Source organism: Aotus nancymaae, unplaced genomic scaffold, assembly GCF_030222135.1.
Source record: "Aotus nancymaae isolate 86718 unplaced genomic scaffold, 86718_ANA_hifiasm-v0.15.2.pri h1tg000003l, whole genome shotgun sequence".
Taxonomy (NCBI): Eukaryota; Metazoa; Chordata; class Mammalia; order Primates; family Aotidae; genus Aotus; species Aotus nancymaae.
In genome coordinates, this window is record NW_026988414.1 from 21,841,090 (window position 1) to 21,862,279 (window position 21,190).

The 21,190-nt window shown below is 41.4% G+C and overlaps 1 protein-coding gene across 4 annotated transcripts in view; it reads right to left on the minus strand.

Annotated features, from left to right (window-relative positions):
- Positions 1 to 21,190, minus strand: part of PALM2AKAP2 (PALM2 and AKAP2 fusion) — a 658,794-nt gene that overhangs the window by 191,736 nt on the left and 445,868 nt on the right. For 2 of the 4 annotated variants that reach the window (XM_012439051.3, XM_064379027.1), the window contains one exon: positions 19,785 to 20,480. The exons of 1 other annotated variant lie outside the window; for it this stretch is intronic. In XM_012439051.3, the coding sequence (XP_012294474.2) occupies positions 19,785 to 20,480 (696 nt within the window). Of the gene's footprint in view, positions 1 to 12,051; positions 20,481 to 21,190 lie in introns of those variants that run through there. One more of the 4 variants, XM_012439061.3, reaches the window with a different exon arrangement.

Genomic DNA, 21,190 nt, shown 5'->3' on the forward strand with positions numbered 1-21,190 from the left:
TGGCTGGCCACCTTAACCTAAAGATCATTGTGGAAGGAAAAGAAAGAATCTTGGATCTGTCCCTTCTTCTCTTATTCCCACTGGTTCAAACCTCTACCCTCCCAGCTGTTCTACAGTAGCTCCCTCGCTGGCCTTCCTGCCTCTGCCTGCAGTAGCCTCTTTGGCACAATTTTCCCCATTCAAATACCTTCAATCCTCCTCCCCACTAAACCAGTGTAGCAAGGGCCAAAACCTCTCATTCCTGTAAGCACCAGACAGATCACGTCCATGGAAGATACAGCTCTGGTGTAAGACAATAGGAACTGGCAGGGCTGCAGTCAGGCCTACCCCAAACATTTTTGGGGCTTGGAGCAAGTGCACAAATAGATGCTGACATATGGTATATCTTCATATCTGAAAGTTAGAAATTCAAAATTATTAAATATTTTATGCTCTCTCTTGCTAAGTTGGCAGATATACTTCATACTGACTGAGAAGGCCAAGTACAAATTGTGAGTTCTTAGATTCCTACAGGTCTCGTATCGAGATTTGGTGGTGCAGAGCAACATTCTGTGGCCTGTTACCCTCTTCCCTTCTCTTCGTACCCTCTGCTCTGCCCTGTACCCCTAGAGGCCTTGCACATCCATGGTGGACACCCCAGCCTGCACCTCAAAGCTCCATCCACACATACACTACCCTCTAGGCAAACTGCTACCCCTTGGTACATCCTTCCGTATGGCCCACTCTTGGGAAGACAGATGCAGAGAAGCGGCCCATGTGAGTTCTGGATGTGAGCTGTGGGGGCTATTCAGGGGACAATTCAGAGTCTTGGGAGCTGAGACACAGTCAGGGGAGAGGAGTAGGGAGCAGGCAAGTCCCCTCGGCCCAAAGACTCCTCACCCTTTAGAAAAGGGTGTGACTAGAGCAAGGCCCTATAAAGCTAAGGGCCCAGATGGGAGTTGTGCTTGCTTGGGTCTAAGATGGAACTAATCAGGCCCACAGAAAAGCAGATGCTGCATCTAAAGAGGGCAGCTAAACTCAACTCTAGCTAGTTCCCGCCTCCTGGGAATGTGGCTCCAGTCTGGCTAGATCTTCCCAGTCTTTTAAGAGAAGATGAAAAGGTAGGATTTGTTGGTTATAAATTCAGATGAAAACCAAAGCAAACACCCTGTGTGAATCAATACAGTAAAGGCCAAGCACAATATGTCTATGGGTTTGACCTTGAACTTTCAGTTTATAGCCGCTTCCTCGAGGAAGTACCTGTCTCTCTACATCCTGGCATAGAGCCACTTCTTTCACCTCGACTCCTTCAGTCCCTTCAGACTGAACAAATCTGACAACCAGAGATAGCCCAAGCTTTTCCCCTCAGGTCCCTTGCTCAGTTAATTCCTTCTGTCTGCAATACCCTCCCCTGGGTCTTTTCCTTGCTTGCTGAAAACCATATTCATTCTTCAAGAACAAGTGCAAACCTAACTCTTCCAGGATGTCTGTCCTCATAACTCCTAAATTTCCGGTCTTAGAGTCAGGAGACTGGAGTATGAATCCTAGCTCTGCAATTGTACCAAGCACGCGTGCTCTGAACCTCATATGTAAAACGGGATGATAGTTCCATTAACCTTGAAGAGCTACTTCTCATAAAAGTTAAATAAGATAATCTATTTGTCTGGCCGTGGTGGCTCACGCCTGTAATCCTAGCGCTTTGGGAGGCCAAGGCGGGTGGATCACCTGAGGTCAGGAGTTCAAGATAATCTATGTTAAAACATTTGTTGGGAGGCTGAGGCAGGTGGATCACGAGATCAGGAGTTCGAGACCAGCCTAACCAACATGGTGAAACCCCGTCTCTACTAAAAATACAAAAATTAGCTAGGTGTGGTGGCATGCACCTATAATCCCAGCTACTCAAGAGGCTGAGGCAGGAGAATTGCTTGAACCCAGGAGGCAGAGGTTGCAGTGAGCTGAGATTGCACAATTGCACTCCAGCCTAGGTGACAGAGTGAGACTCCATCTCAAAAAAAAAAAATTGGTACAGTTCAAGGCATTTAATCAGTTCTCAGTAACTGCTAGTGGAATAGGAATAAGATTTTGAGTATCTTACTTATGGACTGGCTTCCATTGGGGGCCAGTAAACTTTTTTGGTGAAGTACCAGACAATAAATATTTTAGCTTTATGGGTCATATGGTTTCTTTCCATCTGCTAGACAGGCATCCATAAACAATACTTAAATAAATGGACATAATTCTGTTCCAATAAAACTTTATTTACAAAACAGGCAGAGGACCACATTTGCTCCAAAGGCCATAGTTGCTGACCTCTGCTATATCATTCTTAGGGCTTGTTCCCTGGTTCTCAAAGCTGCTGTTACTATTCTTACTAATAGCTATACTTCAGTTCTGCCAGTCTTTACCAGGGGGTGTCCAAAACACTTTGTAAGTGTCCAAAACACTCGTTGCCACTCTGCACAGGAAGAAACTGGGGTCCAAAGAGGTAGCAGTTGAAGCAGAACTCTGAGCAACTGTGCAGGAATGTGTTCAGACCTTGGGCAGCACCTGCACAGTCCTGGGCATGTTTCTTGGCTGTTGTTGGATGAACGCACATTTGCAAAGAACTTCAAGTCATGCTCCTCTCTCCCAGGCAATGTTGGTGGCAATTACAACGACTGAAAACTCGGTAGGGAATTCTCCTCCACTGATTACTGTGGGCGGTACAAGTAGCACCGGCCGGAAGCCAGTGGGTCTCTATCTGCCTGGTAAGTACTGGACTTAACAGTGGTTCTGCTCTTCCTTTTCATTAGTACACATGGAAATATGAAACTGATCAAAAACGGTGAAGAAAAAAAGGAAATGATTTGATGCGGATGAGGCTGACTGTCACCCTACACTCAGATCCTTCAGAACAATTTATTTGAGTATAGGAGCCTTGCCATGCCTTCAGCATTGAGTCTGCATCATGGAGAATTGCCGAGGCATTGATAAGAGGAAAGGTTGGTTGCAGATGTGGAGTAGTTGACAAAGCAGAGATGCCCATCTGCACGCCAGAGGTCACATGACCATATAATCCATCATCCCAACTGAACGTTGCAACAATTAGGCTGGGAAAACATGTGAAAACTGGGACATATGGTCACCCCAGTCAGAGTAATCTTTCTAAGTGGCCACTGAATAGCAATTCGCGCCTGGGCAATGCGGCTCCTGAGAAGAGAGCAAACTGGTTCTGCCCTTTCATTCTGCTCCATGGTCCCAGCTACAACATCATGAAATATCTATCCCATACCATGTGCTCATACCATGCTAAGCCTCACTGGAGAAAATCAAGGAAGAATATGCCTGGTCCTGGAAGTATGTCTTCGTTACTGGTTCCTAGAAGTCAAGTCCATAGTCTTCAGGGTTTAAACTGATTCCTGCAACTTGACATGCTACAGCAAGTTTAATATATGTGCAATGCTATGATTATAAAGTAGGTTTCTGGTTGGCTTTTAGCTATATGTTCCAAAGAACTGATAGGTTGCTTTTGCCTGAGCAGGTACAGTATGCATGTTATGCACTAAACAACTCTAAGGGCACCATTCACATTGTAGTTGATGTGAATGGAGCCTTCTAGAATTGTGCAGTCCACAACTTGAACAATCATACTTGGTAGCCCTGCTGGGGAGCTCTAGCCCCATTCCCTACCAGCCAGAACTGGTGTGCTTTAGTAGCCTAATCCTTGCACAGCTGGTTACCCTCAGGATATCCGTTTGCCTAAACACTTTAACCTCAAATAGTAAACAAGCAGCCACACCTATCGGGCACATGAAGGCTATGTGTCTATGCTTCTGCTGCTAAACTTGCTTGGAAGCTGCTGAGGGAAGTTCAGCCTCTCCTCTGGCCTGGTTAAGAGAAGACCCATGGCTGCCTGCACACCACACCAATCTGTTCTCTCCTGACACATGGGAGAAAATCACACTAAAATTTCCTTTTCTGGCAAGGGCTCCTATCTCATCCTTCCTACTGACTCTTGGGAGCCAAAAGATGTCATTACATCTTTTTTTTTTTCTGTCTTTCTTTTTTATTTTATTTTTTTTAAAAGAAATATGGTCCTGATATGTTGTGCAGACTAGACTTAAACCTGGGCTCAAGCGATCCTCCTGCCTCAGCCTCCTGACTAGCTGGGGCTTACAGGTACGTATCACTGTGCTCGACTTCTGCATTAAATCTCAATTGTCGTTTTTCATCAATAGTCTATAAGTTTGTGTTTCAGGGTGAAAGCCAACTACTTTAGAGATCAAAGATTCTGCTCCTGATCCATTTTGGAACTGAAAAGTTAGTATTTTACCAAATGAATACAGAGGGGCCCCAATGAAGGGTCAGCCATATGTAAAGACAGCAGAAGTGCGGCGTGCAGAGGAGGGCTGATAGTGGAAGGTAGGTGGGTGCGGGGGGCAGTATGAGATGAAAGCATTGCAGCTGGGCTGAGCGGGATGAAGACTCCAAATGTTCCAGGTATGCACCAAACAGCATGACCCAAGTGTGGGTGAGGGGTGAATGTGGCCAGTGAGGGCCAGGGCGGGTTCCTTAAGTAAAAAGAAACATTTATGTTAGGAATTGGTAGGAATTAAGGCTTAGTGGAGAGGAATGATGGAGAAGTTGTTACACTTTAGCAAATGTTGAATTCCAGAGAGAAGGGTTTGATCTTAATTCTGGAGAAAGAGAACAAAGCAGTGATTCTCTGTTCTTACTGAGAAGGAGAGCGCCTTAGGGATGAGGATGGATGCTTGTACACTCGCAGTGAGAGTTCCATTGCCCAGCCACTGCCTCAGGAAATGATCTAAAAATTCCCACATCTCCTTCCAACATTCAATGAGGGAAATTTTCTCCTGGTAAATGAAGAGACACGAAAACAAACTCTCTTCAGGCAAACTTCAGCTAACTAACCCCATTCAACTTCTACCACTTCTAAAAGTCTTTGGATCAATGGAAATACTCTTTATATTTCTACAACTGTCTATGGCGTACTTCAGAGAAACCAGGCTAAGTGTCTGGCCCAAAGGCACAGAGCAGAACTGGTTTACTAATTTCAGATCCAGTTACATTAGACATTCATGGGGCAGGGAGTCACAAGAAAGAACAAGAGAAGGGGCCTGTATTTTGCCCAGACTTAAACCTTGTCTGTGGAGAGAAGCACTGTCGGCCTGTTGCTCACAAACTCAATGCTCCTTCGGAGAAACCATCTAGAATAGGCGAGCACTGGCACCTGTCTGCAGTATTCCGCCTCGAGGTGGGGGGGTTTACCAAGTCTCCAAGGAGAAAGTGGGGGCACAAAGATGGCAGGCAAAGGCCATTCTGTTTACATTTTTAAAAGGAAGATTCCGACTCTTATTTTCAACCATGGGGAACTACAGATTTTGGTCAGGCAGGTATTCCCCCCACTGAATTTCATACACAGGAAAATAGCCATGGGGTTTCAAGACCCTGGAGCAAGGCAGTGGTGGGTAGCTTACTAGGGACTCCACGGGGCCAGGCACAGAAGATGGCTGATGTGATGGCTTTTAAAGGCCAGGGACTTCAGCACCTTCTAGGAAAAACTCCCCTCCTCTTAATGTCTTTCTCTTTTTCCTTCCTTCCTTCCTTCCTTCCTTTCCTCCTTCCTTCCCTCCTTCCTTCCTTCCCTCCTTCCTTCCTTCCTTTTCTTTCTCTCCTCTTCTTTCATCCTTCCTTTCTTCCTTTTTTCTCTCTCCATCTCTCCTTTCTTCCTTTTCTTTCTCTCTCTCCCCTTCCTTTCTTCTTCTTTCTTTCTCTCTCTTCTCTGCTTTCTTTTTAAATGATAGAAAAACACTTTTGAGGTTGGTGTCCACCCAGAATGTCACCCACAATCACGTCTCATTTTATAGATGAGAAAGTTGAGACCACAAGAGGAAAAATGACTTCCTCTAAGTCATGCGATAAAGGCATAACTGAGACAAAGCTCAGGCCATGGGTCCCTTTACACTCGAAAATGCTGCTTCTGTCACCTCATGTTTTTGTTGGGTTCCAAATAGACCCAAGGCCTTAGAATAAAGTAGTTTGGTTGATAAAGTGGTATTATGTGGTACCTTTTACAAACTGAATTGCTCAAACAAGTGAGAGAAGTAAACATGCAGTAATAATATGCTAGACTGAGTTCTCTAGTTTCATCTTGTTTTTCTCTTGACCTAATTTCTCCGTTTTTTTTTTTCTGCTGTGTTTTTTCGATCAACTGCCTCAAAAACATTTCTTTTGTAATGGGAAAAGAAGGAGAAAGGGAAAGGAGAAAGAAAAGTCTTTCAAACATTCCTAATAGAAGCCTTGCAAGGTAGGTATCACTCCCATTCTGCAGAAGAGAAAACTGAGGTTTGGTGAATTGAAATTAATTGTCTAAGATTACTCAGCTGGCCAATGACAGACTTGGGCTTTTTGTTTGCTCCTGAATCCAAGGCCCATTTTTCTCAGCTTGCAGAGTTGAGGCAAGAATCATAGCCTGGACTCACTGCTGCCTGCCCTGGGTGCCTGTGTGCTGCTGTTTCCAACACTGGCTGAATCGCCATTAGAATCACCTGGAACCATTTAATAAATGCGCCAGGCTTCACCCTACCAATTAAATCATGATCTCTAGGATGGGGCCCTCATAGCATTATATTTTGGAGAAAATGTCCCAGGTTCTAATATACAGCAAGCAAGAAATGAGAACCAGAGAGCTGCAGCCTGGTGCTTCCCGGGAGAATTAATAGGCTTCTTAAAAGTTCAATTCGCCCTGCAGGTGGGAATGTATCTCAGCTGAAAGACGTTTAAGTTCATTCAATAGAAAAGAGGAGAGAAGAAAGGAGTGAAGAGAGAAAAGTGAAACTGAACTGTCTTTGGGGGAACCTTGTTTTATTCATGTCTGCTGCTTCTCTAGTGCTGAGCCAGTTTACACCTTGCATTGACTAAATCCCTGACTCTTCAAGAGTCAACCAAGAAGTCTTCTGCGCAGGAGTCAGCTTGCTAGCACTCAGGAGGCAGAATCAAGGCTAAAGGCTGGAGTGCGTTACAGTGGAGCCAGCCATTGGGCCCATCAGTGGACCTATGTGCTTGTATATTGCATTCCCTTCCCCTTCCATCTGAAAACGCACATCTGGCCACATAACTTTGCTCAAATAGCTCAGCAGGAGCCCAATCAGATCTGGCCGCCATCGGCAAAAAATTGCTTATACCAGAGACGGCTCTTTAGCCGGAACAGATGTTACTTTTGTTTGTTTAAATGATCGTGATCTTACTGGAGAGCTTAAGTTTGCTGCTGATGTACTCAATTCAATCCTCAAAAAAGGAACAGCGTGACAGGTGCAACGGAAAGACTGTGAAGTCACCCTGCCTGGGTTTGAATCCCAGCTCAGTGTCTCTGCTCTCCTTGTGGCTTTGAGCAAGTCACTTTCTATTTCTCACCCTAGTCTCTTTGAAATGAGGAATTTGGATTTTCGGTATTTTTAAGAGAATGCAAGGAGGCAAGGCGGTGGTTCCCAAGTTTGAGGGGTAAGTGGGCATGGCATTACATAACACTGACTCACTTAGCAAAAAAGTTACTACCGTCTTAATTCTCTTTAACGTCCATCTGATTATATTAAAGAGATGGAGATATATTTTTGACACCTCTCTAACCTGGCTATTACCTTCTTTTAACAGGAAAGAGCTGGTACACACAGGACAAAAATAACTAATGTGCTACCCAAAAGTCTGAAATTTGAGGAAAAGCTGAGTTAAGGTATGTGACAGCACCTCGCACTGAGTCTCTGAGCTATAGTTAGAATTTAGGCAGTCTTTCAGGAAAAGTAGAAACACTGAAATATCTTTGTACTCTGATTGGAAATAAGTTCTTGAAGAATTGGAATCTGATTTGGCAGATTCTGATAGTATGAATAACTCACACTGACTGCAGGATTTGTCTCACTTTCAGGTTGTCTGAGGTTGACCTAAGAATGCTGGCCTGAAGAGAACAGGCCTACAGCTTGTGTTTTTAATATTCAGTGACTTGGAAATATTTTTAAAAGTTGGGAAATACAATTATAATCTTAAATTTAATTAGCTTTAGCCAGAGGCAGTGGCTCACGCTTGTAATAGTAGTGCTTTGGGAGACTGAGGCAGGCAGATCACCTGAGGTCAGGAGTTCGAGACCAGCGTGGCCAACATAGCGAAACCCCATCTCTACTAAAAATACGAAAATTAGCCTGGCGTGGTGGCACACGTGCCTGTAATCCCAGCTACTCAGGAGGCTGAGGCAGGAGAATCGCTTGAACCTGGGAGATAGAGGTTGCATTGGGTTGAGATTCTATCACTGCACTCCAGCCTGGGCAACAGAGCAAAACTCTGCCTCAAAAAATAAAAATAAAAAATTAGTCTTTACTTAAAATTAAACAAACAAATACTAAATCATATCAGTTTTTTATGACAAGGCCTGGGAGTAAAGATCTCTGTTTCATTAGTACTTTGAATTATCAAGCTTCTATGCTGATTATTGTTCTTAAGAAGATAAAAAAGTGAACATTAGAGAATCATACTATTCTATAACCACATGATCTCAGGAACACAATAAAAGACTAAGGATTAGGAAGGGAGAGAAGATCACATTTAAATTTAAATATATATGGGTTTTGCCTCTTGTTATTTTTCTAAGAAGGAAAATGAAGCCTCCAGAACTGTTGAGGTGTTGATTACAAAGTTTCTGTTTATTTTCCTAGGAATGAAACTTTTTCCCATGAAACACAGGATACCCTAAAGTTCCTTACAAACTTACATTGTTCATTTAACCTAAGGTTAATTTATCATTACATAAATCACATGGGTTCTTCTGTAGCAAAAGCACTAGATTCTAGCATTAGCTTTCTGCTAAAAATGCCTTTAGAAGATTCTAATCCAAACATAGGACAAAGTCTTATTTTTCCAAAGAGTTAAGGGGACTTTAATCTCGAGTTCTGACTCTGCTGTTATCTTGCTAAGGGTAAATCCCCAATTTCCACCTAGGACTCATTTGACCCAGACATAAAATGATGGTAGATTAGGGTTCACACGCTCAAATGCCAACAGAGGCCAGGTAGGTGATACAAACAAAGGAAGTGGGCCAGGAGTAAGAATAATAGAAGTCGATAAGAATAATAGGATGTGTTGGTGTTGGTGTTGGTGGTGATGAACAGCTCCTGCAGCTCCAGACAGTTGCCAACACCATCAGCTCCAGACAGTTGCCAACGGGGAGAACAGGCTATTGTTGCCAGAGACTGAATTCTTAAGAGAAGTCAGAAATATACTTTTAAAATAAGAACTCCCTTAATTTAATACTATTGGCAATGAATTCAAAATGATTTTTAAATATTGTGCAGGTGAACTAACCTAACTGTAGGCCAGATTTAGCCTGGAATCTGCATAACCATTTTCTGACTTCTGCCCTATGTGATCACTTAAGATCTTGCAGCCTTAACTTGTAAATAGCAAATCTTTGCTTTTTTGTGCTGTTGATAAGATGGAAGGTTTGATACTGTTTGAAAAAAGCAGGACAGGAACTAGGGCTTGGGGGTCAAGATGGTGTGGTCTATTAATAGCTGCAGAAGGGTGATATAGCCTAGATCAAAAGCCACTTGCATAATGCCACAGGGCAGCTGTTCCTCTTAGCTGTTATGACAGTGGTGAAATAATAAGACCATCATCAGCAACAACAATAGCAAAACCACCTTTGCTTGTTCAGAGACTGATGTGCCACTCCTAGACCTTATAGAGTTGTTTTGGGCAATTTTGTTAATCCATTTTATGAACAGCAAAGGAAAAACTGTCAAGTAGAACAACAGGACTCCTGTTAAACAGATAAGAAAACAAGGTGACTTTCCCCCTCTGCTTCTCCTTTGGTAAGGAAGTGCTGCAGAGACATCTCCCAGCCTCCAGGGGGTGGTATAATTAACAGAGCATTTGCTTGAGTAGCTAAAGGTACAAAATAAGAACTGGTGCCATTGGGTCTTTCTAGCATAAATAGCCTCATTATCTAAATCTTTCTGTCGCCAGTCTCAGGGGGATCTCCACAACACTTTCATGACATAGCCCTCTATGGGAGGAAGACAGCTGAGCTTGGAACGTGGCCCTCTTCCACCCCACATGGATTTTTAGCTCTGCTACATTAGCCAAGGTACTTACTATCTCTATAACTCAGTTTCCTCGTGTATAAAAGGACAGTAACTGCAATGGCTACCTTACAAAGTTGATGTGAGATTGAAGGAACTCCTACCCCATCAGGGGAAATGCCAAGGTCTACTTGGTAGACTGAACTACATTCCCTTCCAAAATTCTAATTTTCTCATCTAATTCCTCCTGCTACAGTTAGAGTCCATCTGGTAATCATTTGTCCTCCATGATGATAAATAATCCCCGGAATAGAATTATGAGGTTGAACATATGGAACTGTCAATAGTCAATATTATGGATCTACAAAATGGCAATTTCATAAGGTTCAATGTACTACAAAAGCACTCACAAATCCAAAGGAGGGCAAAGAAGCTTCCCTTTCTATACTAGTTCTGAAACACACCTGAACAGCTTATAATCTCTATATCTGGGCAGGATGAGGCCTCTGGTTAGGGAACAGACACTTTCTCATTATAATTAAACTAACATTTGTCATCTACTTCCATTAGTGCTTTGAATAAATATAATTTCCTTTAACTTCATAACAACACTAGGGATGAATGTAAGCACACAACTTTCCATATGCTCCTACGTTTGAACCTGTTGGTATGCCCTAGAATTGTGGGATATGTAATGTGCTATCATGGTTCCAGCCTACATGCCTATACATTACAAAGTATTTCAATTAACAAAGAGAATAATGTAAAGAAGGCCCTGCCATTCACTGTGTAAGATGAACCTGACAAAACATAGCTCCACAAACACCTGGACTAAATGCTTAGGTACATAGTGACCACCCAGTTCTGGTATCCCCAGCACTTCTAACAAAGACAAGATGTTCTTGCATTTCCTCCACTTTCCATTGGTTGAAACCCTTGTCAGTTTTAACCTGGCAGTTTGAGCAGTCTATAAAACACCATTCATATTTCCATCTTTACAGTTACCTTCCACGCATAAAGACATTTAAAAAGTCTACCATGGAATCCAACCAGATGAGAACTCCCAACTGATTCATTTACTCAATGTCCTCAAAGAAAACCATTTTCTGTGACAGTTCTGCAGGTGGTACGGATCACATCTACTCTTCATTCACCCTTTCATGCAATAACTTTTTGAAACTTTTTTTGAGCACTTACTGTGGACCAGACCCTGTTTGAGGCCAGGGGTTGGAAAATTATAAGCCCATAGGACAAATCGGACTCAGCATTTGTTTTTGTAAAGTTTATTAGAACATGGCCACACTCAATTCATTTACATGTCATGTATGGCTGCTTTGCGGCAGAGCTGAGTAGTTATAACAGAGATCATTTGGCCCACAAAGCCAAAACTATCTGGCCACTTACTGAAAAATTTTGCTGGCCCTGTTCCAGGTTAAGAGAGGTGACCAAGAGAAACAGAATCCCCATGCATCTTCAGATGCTCTTAAACAGCAGACTACACCAGATGAACCCTTGTCACTTAGCCTAAGGGGCAGCCCAAGTTTGATCACGGTCTGGGCTGCTGCTGGGGGTTTGCGAGGAACAAGAAAATAGGACGACAGGTGTGGAGAGAGACGTGCGAAGGGGGTTAGAGAGAGGACATGTTGGGAGATTGGATTAGTGTGGGAACTACAACAGGTGGGCCATGAGGATTCCCACCAAGGGGCACCCAAACCAGTGGTCCTGGTACCACATGTATCAGAATCACCTAGAGACATTATTACAAATGCACGTTACTGAGCGCCCCACCTGGGAATCTGAATCTGAGTTCCAGAGGTGTGACTAAGTTTCCACATTGTTAACAGGTACCCTGGGTGATTCTGAAGCACACTGGAGTTTGAGAGGCACTGGGTTAGTGTTTCGTTTTAGTGAACAGCGGAAGGTGCTCCCAACACCGTCTGGCGTGAAGTCTGCTAGTGGCAGGTGAGAAGGGGAAAGAATCAGGGCACAGACACTCAGAGGTAGATGCAGTGAAAAGGCAGTTTATTGTCTATTAATACTGTACAGAGGAACAGAGAGAAGCTACAAGTACAGCATCAGCTGTCGCTGGCAGTGTCTTTTCTGAAGTCGGTTTTTATTTTGTTTTCATCTGAAGGAAACAGAACAGTCAAAGTACACTTCAGGTTACAAAGTACAGCAGCTAGCCGAGTAAGCTAATTCAGAGTAAGCACGACAGGCTCCCACCCCCACCCCCATCAAGCAACCACAGATGAAAGTATTTACAGAGACGTCACTCACCCCGAGTGAGATGCTAAAGCTGAAAATTTCACCAACAACCTACATTCACTGAAAAGCTGCATCAGACACAACATTTTCTGGAACCCCTGTATGATTTTGACTCTCCTAAGTCAGGAGCTTGAGAGGAGGAAAGAATGTTCCAGAACCCTGCCAAGGATAGAACTCTTCCCACCTGCCAGAATAGGATATCACAGAATTGGAGTTGGAGCTACATATGGAATAGTTCAGATCAGGCGCTGCCTGGTGACCTCTGTGTATATCAAGACCTGTCATTGCAAAACTAAGTGACTAGATGTCTCCCTGTCCACTTAATCTCAAAACCGAGAGGTTTCCTTAGTAATAAGAGATTAAACTGGCTCTCCATTAGCACCTTCAGGCAATTGCATAGTTCTTTCATTTTTGGAGCTGTCTCCAGGACAGCAATGTTCACAGCTGGGCTAGAGTTGGGCCTGTTGGAGAGATTCTGGTGATGAAGGAATTTAAATGATTTGCATGGGAACCAGATGGGTTATTTTTCTTGAAAGTGGGAGTATATGTGACCTTGTCTTGTTAGAAAAAGGGTCTTGATCTCTTGGGTAGTAGAAAAAGGCCTCATCCTGAGGAAGGATGATGCTTGGGAAGAGTCTCATAAGAGTGGTGAGTAGTTTCTGAGACATGATAACTCTGTCAGCCAGACACAGGAGCAGGTGTTGGGAAAGAGCTTCAGGCAACTGAGTGCAATAGGGATGGGACTTCAGGAATTTGGCAGAAACTTAGGGGAAAACATTCAAGAACGCTAAAAATTCACAATCTCCTTTATGGATAAAGACAATCTTTTCCTGTTTCTACTTAACTCCGAAAATACGGTGCAGCCCTGTGATATGTAGAAGGCCAATAATATCTGTTTGTTTGGTTTTTTTGAGACTAGCTCTGTTGCCCAGGCTGGAATAGAGTGGCAAGATCTCTGTCCCCTGCAGCCTCTACCTCCTGGGCTCAAGCAATCCTCCTGCCTCAGTCTCCCGAGTAGTTGGGACTATAGATGTGCACCACCATGCTGGCTAGTTTTTGTATTTTTTAGTAGAGACTAAACAACATGGTCTCACCATGTTGCCTAGGCTGGTCTTGAACTTCTGGGCTCACACTGTCCTCCTGCCTTGGGCTCCCAAAGTGCTGGGATTACAGGCGTGAGCCACCACGTCCAGCCCCTGGAAGATTTATATTGGTGGTTTATCTGCTTATGTATAGACTGAAGATGGTCAGAGGGCTCTGACTCACCATTTCATATATAGTTCTCAAATGCACCATAGCGAGTGGTCCCTTAACCTCAAATGTGGCAATTACTCCTCAAATATGTGAAAGATTTGGACTTTGATAGTTTCTGTGCTTTGCTTGCATTTAAAATAACTATCTCCTTCCCAAATATTATTATATCTTATTAAAGATATAGCCCAGAAAACTATCAAGCCATCTACCTAATCTATCTAATGGCGGGTATAGAAGCCTCAATTTTCCAACCAAGGCCTATTTGGAAACACTAGATCTCATGCAATGGCAGTGCAAGGCCAAGTGACAGGCCAAGTTCATGCCCCCAAGGCTTGGCCTAGTGCTATAGAACTCCCCAGAAAGTTACCTTTAATGGAATGAAGACATAGCTCAGTCAATCAAGGGTGTTTTCAAACTCAACCTCCAAAATGCATATAGATTTCATTATAAAAATACTATTCCTTAAAAAAATACATAAATGTAAAATATTCCATTTCTACAGCCACTCCTATTCCCACCCATATCATCCTACTCATCTTAGACTATAATGAATGGGTACATTCCTCAGTCTTGGCTCAGTCATAGAACTCGAGTCCCTCTCTCCTGCTTTTTCAAGCTATGCCAACTGTGCTTAAAACGATGCTCCCAGGCCCAGATAGGGGGTCTGCAAGTTTACTTCTCTCACAGTGGGGAGGACTGTGAGGAAAAGACTGCCAGAGGTCATGCGCTCCATGTGGCCTGTCCCCCTGAAAGTCAGGGTGTGATTTTGCAGGCTCAGATGAGAACACAGATACATGTTTGGTTGGTAGACAGGCAGAAGTAAATCACAACCTATGCCCACTTTAGCCCCTTTGGGCCACACCTGCAAGGTTCTGCCTCAATGCTCCTGTGATGAAATTCACAGCTCTGAAGAAGGCTGGGTAGGAGTGGGGAAGAGAATGTTGTGTTAATACAGCTTTGGAATACAACCTGCGTTTTTTTAAAAGGACAGAAAAGAAGAACATAAACAGTGATGCTAAGGCAAACTGTCAAATGGCACATCAGTACTATTTTTTGTTATTCATTTTGTTAACATCACAAGGCAGATACATTCTGTAAACATATATACCATACAGTACATTAACCATAGGAAAATAAAAAGAAAGCCACCCTGTAATTCTTTTCTTTCTGTATTTCTATTTTTTCACTCCAGAAGGACTGTCTGAAGTCTAGGGAGAATTTTACGATTTGTGAGATATACTTTTTATTTTTATTTTTGTAAAAATGCAGTGACTTGCAAAAAATAGCCCCAGGTGATTATGAAGAGGCAATATGAGGAGAAGATGACCCTTTATACCTCAACCTGTAAAAACTTAGAAAACAGACACAAAATAGAAAAAGTCATTAATTTCAGAAAACATCTTGTTTTCCTGGTTAGTAAAAGACATTGAAAAATTATTTTTTATAAAAGTTAAGGCTGTCCAGATCTTTGATGCAGAAAGTCTGCAGTCCCCAAAATTATATATTATATTTTCATATTGAAAGCAAGTTTTTGTGTGACAGTTCTGATCCTGTTATGTTAGACTGGAAGGTAGAGGGGAAGCAGAGGCTTACTTAAGTTATAAAAAATTATGCGGGGGGAGCTGGTCTAAGGAGCCCTGGTAAAATTCCCCTTTGCAACTTTCAGGATGTAGTCTTTATTCTATACCTTTCTACATTCAAACAATCAGTATTTTGGTTTTTGTTGAAACGAGAATTTTATTAAGAAGTTTGCTGAAGTTATGAAAATACAGATATATAACTGCATTGTGCTCCTAATAAATGATTTTTGTTTTTCCCTAGAAAATACAGGAAAGTTTTTCTGGTAATATCAGAAGAAGGCCTTTGTGAAGTGAATTGGTAGCAGGAATCCAACATCCCATCTTCCTCATTACTTACGTTGTTTTATTACATAAATGAATAACTCTGCTCTTGCTGTGTTGTATATCCAATAGGACAAAGGATACTTTCAGGTTCTAGCCTAATCATTGGAGTTCAATATACCTTGATTAAGAAATTGAGGAGCACCTGAAAGATTGAGTATTTATAAAGTTTCCAAAACCTATATCTTACACATGCTGAGAATTTGTAGTTTCAATAGCAAATGTGCATGTGGCAAAAATAAAATGTTAAATTGCTCACTTTGGAATGGTTTTTGTTGTAAACTAACATTACAGGAGATGAGAGTATTTCTTCCAGGAAAGGACCTGTTAGTGAGTAAAATTCTCCAGTGGGGCCAGGGATGAACAGAGATGACTGAGCTTCTAGATTTCAAGTAAACAAGAAAAAGTCCTCGACGCATATTCTGTCTATGTCCATCTCATTTCATATTGACAGGGCTAATATTTCTTACAAAGGAAGATCTGGTATAGTAGTTAGATTTTTGTCTCTATCACCATATTCCCTCTCTCCTCTTTTGCTACTCATTGGTTCACTGGCATTAAATAGATGGTAATTTTCAAGGGTGTGCCGTGGTCCCTTGAAATGAAATTCGTAGGAAGTAAAGAGAAATAGTCTGTTTTTACACTTAGCCTCAACATTTTGCTCCAGAGATGATACTGAGCTCTAGGAAACTCTCTCTCTACGTTTCCCCTCCTTTTATAAAACCTTGACTCTAACCAAAACAAAACATTCTACATGCTTGTACATAAAATACATTTATCACCAGGAAATTAAATGGAATAGGTAGACATTTTAAGCAAATATCATGTCTATTAACATTTCAGAAAGGAACCAAACCAAATTAATGGAATTTGAGTTTCCTGCAAGCTTTCAAAGAATTCTAAGATCGCTCAGAAGGCTCAAAAGGAAACTGTGTTTTAGGTTTGGCCAGAAGGGCATTTCCTACCTTCTCTTCCTCCCAATCACCAATGTCAAATGACATTACTAGACACTGTCAACTCACTTTTAGAGGCAATTATTATTTTTTTGCTTATGTAAGGAAAATAATATGGGTAAAAGAGATACAAGCTGAAAAAATCCCCCTTAGTTTGTCTTACTGCACACTAAAAGAAAATATTTTTAAGAAGTCAAGAATACACAAGTCATTATGATTTTTCAAGATATGCAGAATTAATCTTTATCATTTTAACCATAAAGAATCTTTCATCAAAAGCCATTGAAAATCTATTTACAAACAAATGAAATACCCTTCCTTTTCTTTTTTCTCCTCTTTCTATTTAAAAGGGAAGTGATTATATGATTTTAAAGGAAAGCCCAACTAATCATTAGCTCAAAAAAGATCATGGTTTTGTAGTTTCATTACTGATTCCTTCATGAGTCTGATTATGTAACCAAATACCCTGCATTTTTGGAGAGTGTGATACCACACATAATAACAGTTACAGAGAGAATGCCAATGGCAGCAGGAAAGGCAACATGTTCACAATCACAGCTCCATGTACACTACCATCGTGAAGGGTAGTTACTTGCTGCTATAGGTCAGATTATAGGTCTCATCCTATAGAAGTACTGGCTAAGCCTGAATCCCCCATTATGACAGGATAATGATGGGACATATGCAAATATATATGCCATATTCAAACACACCTTCGTTTACTGTGGCTACAAATAGCTTGAATAAAGGTAACACATCTTACTTCAAAGTCCATTAAATGATAAGTTTTACTAATAAAAATATAGAGAAACTCAAATTCATATAATTTGCTAATCCTTATTCCCCCATAATAGTAATTAGTGAAGAGAATACAGATAATCATTAATCTTTTAATTCTTGTGTGCAGTGTTGTAGTGAGATGTGCAGATCATTTTCTTTATGAATAACTAGTTTACTTATGCAAGGGTAGGTGACTTCAGGGAATTATCTGTCCTGGAAGATTGATTCTGTTTATCAAACATCAAGCTCAAGGGTTCTACATTCTACCATTCCACTCACTAACTGTGCTTAATTTTTTAAAACTCACATCGAATAGCTGGAATCCCCAAGGGAGTAAAAAAGATAAGCTATGGTAAACTTTTAGATTGTTTCTTTCTTAAGTAAATCATTAAAATGAGATTGTCCAAGACATTGAAACTGTTTTCTCCCTCTATGTAAACAGGTTTATCTCCATGCCATTTTATGTAATGTCTAAATGATGCTTCAGTGACCATGTACTGAGGAAAATGAAGCTGAGAGCAGTGGAATTTATAGGAATCCAAACCAGGTTGCTCAATAAAAGAGCAGTTTTATTCAATTGCAGCTGCTTTGATGAACCTGAGATTCAAAGATATTTCCCTCGGTTATTCAAAACCAAGCATGGATGGAATCATGCTCAACAGCAGAAATTAGCTCCTTTATTTTTCTCTTCTTTAACTTTTTCTGTTTATGTATAGGCGTAAACATGATGAGTATAATAAAATGACCCATTTTGTGCTCATTAAAATGCAATTATTTCAGGAAATTAACTTTGAAAAGTAAAAACTGGTGTTTTTACCTGTCCTATTGAAGCAAATAAAATTTCAAGCCAAGATTTTAAAAAATAATAATAGATTTAGAACTGAGCAAGCGAAACAGGTCTATAATAGGTTCTATAATAAAATTCTCTCAAGACTATCTTATTTTTTTCTCATCTACTTTCCACAGAGATTAGACTTGATATTATATGTTTTTTCAAAACTATATTCTATGGGACATAATTTTATGAATAATTCATAACAATGCTATAAATGTTTGGGCAAATAAAGTTAAGTCTTATTAAAACCAGTTATGTTATATCTTTATTCATTACTATATTATTGTTAATTTATTAAATTGTTTCGCTTTGGTTTTACTCTATATGTGGCTCTTTGCTTTGGGGGAATGCTGAGAAGGTATTTCAAAAACTGTTCATTGTGGTCTAGATAAAAAATATTCCTTACTCTTCTAGGATGTCCAGAAGTTTTTTAAAAAAACAACGCCCTAAGAAGCTCAGCTATGTGCCACTCAATTAATATTTGTCTAATGAAATTAAGTGCTTAACATTGAGAAGACAGGTCTTTCCTAATTTTTAAAAGTTTTTTAAAGAGTTTTTTTTTTTTGAAGGGCACATAAAGCTACAAATTTAAGTTACCTAAAACACTGTCTTTCTCATGGGGACAGAAAGAAAAGAGTACAGATGCAAGGCTTTGTCATCAACTGGGCACGAGATGAACAGTTAATGCATTACAGCACCATCCATGATGAAGTGGGAGCATCATGGCAACCACTGTAGGTCGGAAAGACTGTTTTAGAAATATGGTCACTGCAGAGATACTTCTCAAGATGATCCCCTCACTGAAAATAGATTAGCGTGACCAGAAAATATCCATGAAAAAAGAAACAATATAAAAATTTACATTTTTTTTTAAAGAGAATAGAAACAAGACTTCTGAATTTGCCTAAGTTTGGAGATCAATTGCTACTGATGCTTAAAACGATGTTTGTTTCATGTCCTTAGAAATTTTTAAATGGTGCTTCTTATATAAAGGGTTCATAGGTTAAACCATAGAAAGAGAGACTACCGCTGATGGGCAGGTTATGGAATCAGTCCCTACATTTCAACTGTGACAAACTCTGGGTTCTTCTACATCGACTTCATTTCAGTTTTAACAGAAAGAAATCCATAGATGCACAATACTGTAATCTGGAAGCTTATGTAAGGCAGCAAAAAGCATCACCCTAGATCGGACAGACTAAGTAAGGTCCACTTTTGGCTACACTAGCAACCGGCTAGAGCCAACAGCATTTTGCCACACAAGATATAAAAACAAAGATCCACAGCAAAGGAGGCAAGTGAGAAACCAGGGACATGGCAGTGTGTGACTACGTTACAGGAACACACTACAAAATGAAAGCCCCAGTGCCAATGGGTTCAATTCCAGTCAAGTGAGTTAAGGCTACCATATCACTGGCTGATACGAAGAGTCCATTCCAATCGAGCAGGAAGGAAGTGATTCACTCTTGAAGACACAAGGAAAGGTTTAGAGGAAAAGCAAGTTCTTGGAGAGAATGAAGCACACACATGCACGTTGTCTCTCAGGTGAGGAAAAGGAAAAAAATGAGAGAGATCAAAGCAATCCAACTGCAAGGCAAGGCAGGTGTTTGCTTCCAGTTCACAGTATTGCAGTTAGTGGTACAGTGAGGTCTACGTGAGTGGTGGAGAGTACAGGCTGCCCAGAAGAAAGGAGAAGAAAGAAGTGGTCACATGACAACACAGCATTGACAGCGCTTTTTCTTTTGGGTACCTGGGGCTGGCTCTGTGGCTAGGCTCTCTTCCTTCCCTTCTGGGGATGAGGGCTCTGTGGTATCTGAGATAGGCCTCCCGGACACAAGCTCAGCCGCGTTCCCGTCAATAGTGGACACGTCCGTCACTGTCTTCTCCCTCAATGACTTCTCATCATCTTCATCAATGAGGACCAATTCAGCCTTGATGGTTTCATCATAGCCTAGCACCTTTTTCGTCTCCTCTTCATCCTCGATATTTTGGTAGCCCATAAAAATCATGGTGACTGGCTGATCCAAGTTTGCCTCCGGCCCTGCAGTGCTGGGGGCTTGGGCCTGCTGCCCTGGGTTCCCAGAAGAATGGTCTTTCCTAGACTTATGTACCATTTCTAACTTGGCTTCTTTGCAGAGCATGTGTTCCTTGGGATGGCTGAGGCTCCCATCTGCAATCACAGTCCTTTCGGACCCGTGCCCTCCTCCTAAGCTTGATTGTCCAGCCTTCTGAATAAGCTCTTCTACATCCTTTGCGCTTAATTTGTGCACTCCATTTTCTACTACGGTGCCTCCTGAGTGCACCTCATACACTACTTTGGTACCATCATCATAGACTTTGACTCCTTTCTGATGGACCCCCTCTGGGCCAATGGTAGATGTAGAGAGAATCTTGGTCTCTCCTGTTTGTTTGTCTTTCTCCACATTAATTTCCATGGCGTACACAGCTTGAATGAAAACAAGAGAAAGGAAGTGCATGTTACAACAAAAAAAGCCAGTGAATGGTTAATTGCCAAACAGACAAAAAAAAAGGTTTTGTGCCCTTTCTATTCTAACTGCCAAGCATCTTGAGTGTTAGTGTGAGATGTGCACTGTGAACAAAGGTGGTTATATCTGTATTTTAACACAGCAGTTTAAGGTACTGGGAAGACAGATGCACGGTTGCTATATCTCAATGGCACTCATACATGTAAGAAAGATCTGCTAAAATAAGGCCACAAGAGACTTTAGATCTTGGTGTGAAGAATTTCAGAGAGGCTGGCAACATGCAAATTACCTTGATTGAGGGCTTCTCAGACTGACAGACAATTTAAAAACCCCTGGTTAAAATGTGTTCCAGTTCCAAAATTTTAAATAAAAAATAAAACCTCTTTCAAGTGTTTTCCCGTTGTCTCTACATTTCCACAAAGGGTTTTGTAGGTGGGACATGGCTATCTTCCACTGTACTATACAATAGAATATTTTCAACAATTGAAAAGGCATGAGAGATTTCACATTAGGTGCCCTGTGAGGACGTCAGTCACTGAGCTAGGTGCCTAAAATAAGAACTGGGAAAAGAACAAGACAGAAGTAGCATCGCCCTAGGACACTGGAATTTGAAGACAATGATCACAGAAGGCCTCTTTCATCTTCCATGCACAGAGTGCCAAGTCCTGCT